This window comes from Rhinoderma darwinii, chromosome 8, assembly GCF_050947455.1.
Source record: "Rhinoderma darwinii isolate aRhiDar2 chromosome 8, aRhiDar2.hap1, whole genome shotgun sequence".
Classification (NCBI taxonomy): Eukaryota; Metazoa; Chordata; class Amphibia; order Anura; family Rhinodermatidae; genus Rhinoderma; species Rhinoderma darwinii.
The window spans coordinates 57,875,771-57,882,889 of NC_134694.1; the positions used below are offsets into that span (position 1 = coordinate 57,875,771).

The 7,119-nt window shown below is 47.9% G+C and overlaps 1 protein-coding gene across 1 annotated transcript; it reads left to right on the forward strand.

The window, feature by feature from the left end:
- The first annotated feature begins 683 nt into the window (after positions 1-683).
- On the forward strand, positions 684-4,737 carry LOC142659982 (uncharacterized). The gene is made up of 2 exons (XM_075836629.1): positions 684-761; positions 1,609-4,737. The coding sequence occupies exons 1-2, from the start codon at positions 684-686 to the stop codon at positions 4,735-4,737; spliced, it is 3,207 nt and encodes a 1,068-aa protein (XP_075692744.1).
- The last annotated feature ends 2,382 nt before the right edge of the window (positions 4,738-7,119 follow it).

The window sequence follows — 7,119 nt, forward strand, 5'->3', positions numbered from 1 at the left end:
GTCATCTGACCCGCCAAGTGTCATCTGTGCCAAGTGTCAACAGTGCCAAGTGTCTGCTACTCCTCGTATCTGCTACGCCACATGTCTGCTATGCCGAGTGTCTGACAAATCATCTATCCAGGTACTCTTGTCATAGAGACTGTGATAAACCAGTCCTTGGGGGATGTAATATTCCTTATTTTCAGGTTGTGAATAAATCTCCCATGCCATCTATAAAAGGGAGAGGTGTCATGAGTTATGTTTTAAAACCCATGCATCAGGTAAATGTCCCTGACTGTGGGGGATAATCAGGATGTCCTTTTCCAGAGACATAATCAAATTAGTTTGCATGACAACACAAGGACCAACTTTGTCTCTGTGGGGCTCCCATCACACCTGGGTGCTAATCTAATCAATACTTTGGAAGCCAGACAGAGAGACTCCAGTACCCACATGTCTACAGAAATGGCTGTAGGGGACAAAAGAAATATAATCCTTCAAAGCCCCCCCTGTCATAATTCATATTGTATATAACCCAGCTAGGTGTATATGATCCAGGACCTCAGACGCTCCTTGGGTCTCAAGCGCAGGGATTCTCGGCCATGAGAAACCCCAGAACTGAATGTTGGTTACAATTATTAATATTTCATAGTCATGTTTGGTATGCCAGGGTTGGTTAAAATATGCCCGGGAACTTGTCGGACATGGTATCTCGCTACGAGATTCATATAAAGAGTTGTGACCGATTAGAAGTTTGTCCGACAACTTTGCCTGTTTTGCATGTAATTAGCCATCCTCCTTCCACCTGACCAGGAGGAGGGGTGAGGGGTCTTGTTTGGACCCTTTATAGTGGCATACCAAGAAATACACAGTGTCAGACCACAGGAGATGCGACCACATTGCAGTTCTGTCCACATTCAAGCTGTTCTCCTCAGCGGGATCTCTAACCTATCCAATACGTAAGAGGTCTGTTATTCTTTTGCTTTATTCCCTTTTATTTTGTAACTGTTTTGCTTATATGTATGTCATTTTATTTACATCATTTTTGTAACCTTTTTTGTAAGCACTGTACTTTCGTATATTAAACCTTAAAATTAATAAGTTTGTTCCTTGCTGCTCTAAACCTACCCACAACCTCGAAGAGGAAAAGCATAATCTGTTGAATGCTATTTAGATTCAGTGTGTGCCTGGGTGAACGTGTGCGTTACCAGGAGGAGGCTCTTGTCGGCCTAATACGGCAAGTGGTGGCAGCGTTTTGTGTGGATGTGTGAACTGGTTTTGGGGTGCGCTTTAACTCGTTATTAGCCTGTTACGATAGGTGTGTGTAATAGTGAGAGTGGACAAGCGGAGTTCCCCTTTACAGTAGCATCCAAGTCACGTGTGCCGGGAGTGGTGTTCGTGACAGAGTGGTGGCAGCGGTGGGATAATTTTATTTTTTTATTAGAGCATTAAGTGCCTGGATTAAGTAATTAACCCTTGCACTTAAGGACTGGCAGAATCCTTGCGAGGAGCTCACCGGTCTATAAGGACAAACTCAGTGCTTATTTATTTTTTATTAATTAAGACATACTTGCATACAGTTTCCCTCCCTCCCTTGTTATTCTTTTCTATTTTTTTTTATTTGGCAAGTATTTGGCAGCTGCTTACAAGAAGCAAGATAAAGCCGTTTTGATCAGCCTTTGTGAGCAGAGAGGTCTGGATGGGACTGACAAAACAAAAGAAATGCTGATCCGGGCGTTGGTAGAGGATGATGCCAAGCACCAACGCCATGTGGTACCTGAGCCAGGGACCTATACAGCACATGGGGATCAAGCAATGGATATGGCTCCGGAACTGGCAGACCCAGAGGGTACCAGCAGCAGCAGTTCTCGGAGTGGAATGGACTCTTGTTTGCCCCTAATTCTTCAACAGATGAGTGAATGTGACCCCCAAATGCGTATGCAGCTTATTTTACAAGAGCGCCAAGCAGAGCGAGAGTTTGCGGAGCGCCAGGCAGAGCGAGAGGCGGCAGAGCGCCAGGCAGAGCGCCAGGCGGAGCGAGAGTACCAGCTGGAGTTAGCACGACTCCAATTGCACACTTCTACCCCACCGAACAGAGAGTCCAGGGATACCATAACAACCTTTAAACCCCGTCTGGAGCACTTTCCTGTTATGGAAAAGGATGGGGACCTGGACACTTTCCTAAGAGCATTTGAAAAGGCTTGCAGACAGTACCAGTTACCCAATGAGCAATGGGCCAGGTACCTAACCCCAGGGTTAAAAGGCAAAGCCTTGGAAGTGTTTGCAGCTCTTCCCCTAGACCAGGATGGGGATTATGATGCCATCAAACAAGCTTTGATCCGGAAATATAACCTCACCCCAGAGGCGTACCGCAAAAGATTCCGGACTTTACAACGTGGACCTAATGACAGCTACTCGGATGTGGTAGATGGCCTGAGAATCAACCTCCAGCAGTGGATCCGAGGGTTTTCCATCACTACCTTTGAGGGCCTGGAGGATCTGATTATTAAAGATCAATTGCTGCACATTTGCCCTGTGGAAGTGCGACAGTTTGTATTGGACCGAGAGCCCAAGGATGCGGCCCAGGCAGCACACATTGCGGATGCCTATCTTGCCAACCGGGAACCAGCAGTGCGGAAACCTTCTATTGCCAACTGGAAAGGGGGTAAGCCAACTACAAACACATTTTCTTTTGCCAACCGACCCTCAGGGGGTCCTGGCCCTGTTCCCCCCACCAGGCCTGCATTTGATTCCCGCAGGTGTTTTGTGTGTAACAAATTGGGCCACCTCAGCACTACCTGCCCTGAGAAAAAGAAGAATGCCCCCCTGCCCAAGCCACCTGGGTCCTCTCCAGCTGTTTTGTGTGTGGGTGGGATTCAGGGGAAACCCAGTGACAATCTACAGTCGGTTACTGTGGGCAATACCGTCACTGTGGGGCTGAGAGACACCGGCGCTGAGATGACTCTGGTCCGTCCCGAACTTGTGTCTATGGAGGACATTATTCCTGGAAAAACCCTGACTGTCACAGGGATTGGGGGAGTCCACCCCGCTTTGCCCATGGCACGGGTGTACCTTGATTGGGGTACAGGGAGGGGGTTAAAAGAAGTGGGGGTGTCTGAAAATATTCCCACGAATGTCTTATTAGGTACTGACCTGGGACGGTTAGTATCTCAGTATGTTGCATCAGATGTTGCTGATGACCCCGCAAGCTCTGTTGAAATGTGTGATGTTGATGATAAGGTAATATGTTCCCCTCTTGATCTTTCTGAACCCTGCCATGTAGAACTGTCTAATGATGTTAATGTGCTATGTGACCATGTGGAACCATGTAATGCCATTGAGGATGCCCAGATTAGCCCGAAGCTATCTGCGAACCAGATGTCCCAGCTGCGGGGGGTATTACATCCCTTTCTAGCCACTTTCACTGGGAAACCGGGGAGAACCCAGCTGGCAGTCCACCATGTGGACACTGGGGAGCATCTTCCTATCAGACAACCCCCCTACCGGGTTTCCTTAGAGGTGCGGGCAGATATTAAACGGGAGATAGATGAAATGTTGGATCTGGGCGTAATCCGAAAATCGCAGAGTTCATGGGCCTCCCCTGTAGTCCTTATCCCCAAAAAAGACCGGACAACTCGGTTCTGTGTAGACTATAGGAGATTAAATGCCATCACGGTTTCTGATGCATATCCGATGCCCCGCATAGATGAGTTACTGGATCAGTTAGCCAGCGCTCAATACCTAACCGTTATGGATTTGAGTCGAGGATATTGGCAGATTCCCATGTCCATAGAAGCGCAGGAACGGTCTGCTTTCATTACACCTTTCGGATTGTATGAATCCAGGGTGATGCCCTTTGGCATGAAAAACGCACCTGCCACTTTCCAGCGCTTGGTGAATCAGCTGCTTGAGGGACTTGAAGGGTTTGCAGTAGCTTACCTGGACGACATTGCCGTGTTCAGCTCCACATGGGAAGAACACCTGTCGCACCTGTCGCAGGTGCTCAGGCGGGTCCAAACCGCAGGCCTGACTATCAAGCCCGGAAAGTGTCAGATAGGCATGACGGAGGTGCAATATCTAGGACACAGAGTGGGTGGGGGGACTCTGAAACCAGAGCCCGGGAAGGTAGAGGCAATCACAGCCTGGCCCACCCCAACAACGAAAAAACATGTGATGTCCTTTTTGGGTACCGCTGGGTACTACCGCAAATTTGTACCTAACTATAGTGCCATAGCGAGGCCCCTGACTGAACTAACCAAGAAGAAGCTGCCTCAGATAGTGAATTGGACCGCCACCTGTGAGAACTCTCTTGCCACGCTGAAAGCTGCCCTTGCCAGTTCTCCAGTGTTGCAAGCCCCAGATTTCACCCGAAGGTTCGTGGTCCAGACTGATGCCAGTGCCTATGGCCTGGGTGCGGTTCTCAGCCAGATAAATTCAAGGGGAGAAGAACATCCAGTTATGTATTTAAGCAGGAAGCTTCTGCCCAGGGAGGTGGCATACGCCACCGTAGAGAAAGAGTGCTTAGCCATAGTGTGGGCCCTGCAGAAGTTGCAACCCTACCTTTATGGGCGTAATTTCACGGTAGTGACCGATCACAACCCTCTTAGCTGGTTACACAGGGTAGCGGGTGATAATGGCAAATTACTGCGGTGGAGCCTAGCTCTACAGCAGTATGACTTTACGATCCAGCATAAGAAGGGAAGTGAACATGGGAACGCAGATGGGTTATCCCGCCAAGGGGATGTGCTTGGGAAATGACCTGTAAGTCAATTTCCCAGGGCACATCATAAAGGGGGAGGTGTGATAAACCAGTCCTTGGGGGATGTAATATTCCTTATTTTCAGGTTGTGAATAAATCTCCCATGCCATCTATAAAAGGGAGAGGTGTCATGAGTTATGTTTTAAAACCCATGCATCAGGTAAATGTCCCTGACTGTGGGGGATAATCAGGATGTCCTTTTCCAGAGACATAATCAAATTAGTTTGCATGACAACACAAGGACCAACTTTGTCTCTGTGGGGCTCCCATCACACCTGGGTGCTAATCTAATCAATACTTTGGAAGCCAGACAGAGAGACTCCAGTACCCACATGTCTACAGAAATGGCTGTAGGGGACAAAAGAAATATAATCCTTCAAAGCCCCCCCTGTCATAATTCATATTGTATATAACCCAGCTAGGTGTATATGATCCAGGACCTCAGACGCTCCTTGGGTCTCAAGCGCAGGGATTCTCGGCCATGAGAAACCCCAGAACTGAATGTTGGTTACAATTATTAATATTTCATAGTCATGTTTGGTATGCCAGGGTTGGTTAAAATATGCCCGGGAACTTGTCGGACATGGTATCTCGCTACGAGATTCATATAAAGAGTTGTGACCGATTAGAAGTTTGTCCGACAACTTTGCCTGTTTTGCATGTAATTAGCCATCCTCCTTCCACCTGACCAGGAGGAGGGGTGAGGGGTCTTGTTTGGACCCTTTATAGTGGCATACCAAGAAATACACAGTGTCAGACCACAGGAGATGCGACCACATTGCAGTTCTGTCCACATTCAAGCTGTTCTCCTCAGCGGGATCTCTAACCTATCCAATACGTAAGAGGTCTGTTATTCTTTTGCTTTATTCCCTTTTATTTTGTAACTGTTTTGCTTATATGTATGTCATTTTATTTACATCATTTTTGTAACCTTTTTTGTAAGCACTGTACTTTCGTATATTAAACCTTAAAATTAATAAGTTTGTTCCTTGCTGCTCTAAACCTACCCACAACCTCGAAGAGGAAAAGCATAATCTGTTGAATGCTATTTAGATTCAGTGTGTGCCTGGGTGAACGTGTGCGTTACCAGGAGGAGGCTCTTGTCGGCCTAATACGGCAAGTGGTGGCAGCGTTTTGTGTGGATGTGTGAACTGGTTTTGGGGTGCGCTTTAACTCGTTATTAGCCTGTTACGATAGGTGTGTGTAATAGTGAGAGTGGACAAGCGGAGTTCCCCTTTACAGTAGCATCCAAGTCACGTGTGCCGGGAGTGGTGTTCGTGACAGAGACTGTTATTGACTATACTTTGGCCAGCTGCTACTCCACTACAGCGGAGCAGCCTAGTGGGTCCACATACCCAATAGCCGTGACAGTAAGCTCAGGCCATGGATCCCACTGGTCAACCCAAGACAGCTATCCAATTGATGCAAGCAGACATGTATGACCTCCGAGCTCGACAGGATCAGCTCCTCCAGACAGTAAATTTTATTGTTAATCGCTTGGATCTGCCTTGTGCGGCTGCTTGTTCTTCACCACCATATGCTACTCCCCCTGTCAGTACTGGGCCCAGAATCTCTCTGCCTCTGTTACCCCGCTACGTCGGAGATGCTAAGACCTGTAGAGGTTTTATTAACCAATGCCAGATTAATTTCAAACTGCACTCTCATCTTTTCCCCTCTGATATTACCAAGATCGCTTTCATTGTCTCTCTCCTTTATAGCAAAGCTCTGGCATGGGCTAACCCCATATGGAAACGTGAGGGTCCGGAATGCTCTGACTTACGGTTATTTTTAGAGAATTTCCAAACTGTATTTGAGGAACCGGGTCGGATGTCTTCCGCAGCTGCCTCTCTTCTGACTCTCCAACAAGCGGAATTGACGGTAGGAGAGTACGCTATCCAGTTCCGTACCCTGGCAGCGGAACTTGCCTGGAAGAATGAGGCTTTGGTAGCTACTTTCTAGCAAAAACCGTCTTGCCCAAATCAAGAATAAGGTGGCAGCTTGTGACCGCCCATCCACTCGGATCGACATGAGGATCCAGAAATGTGCCCAGGAGGTCTGCCGGGAGAAAAGGGCTTATAGACTGGCTCTCAAGTTCCAGAGACCCCCAACTGCCTTCTTCAGTTGTTCCACCTGAAGTGCCCATGCAGGTGGACAGACTCAAATGATCCATCCAGGAGAAACAGCGTCTGCAGGACGATGACTGTATTGTGGTAACAAAGGTAATTCTGTGCGTCAATGTCCACAGAAGCTGGGAAACTCCGGCACCTAGGGATGATTGGAGAGACATGCCTAGGTGGACCGACGCCAAATGCCAATTCCACTCCCAAATTATCCATTCCTGTAAGCATTGTCTCTAGTGAAAAATCTCACTCTGTCTCTGC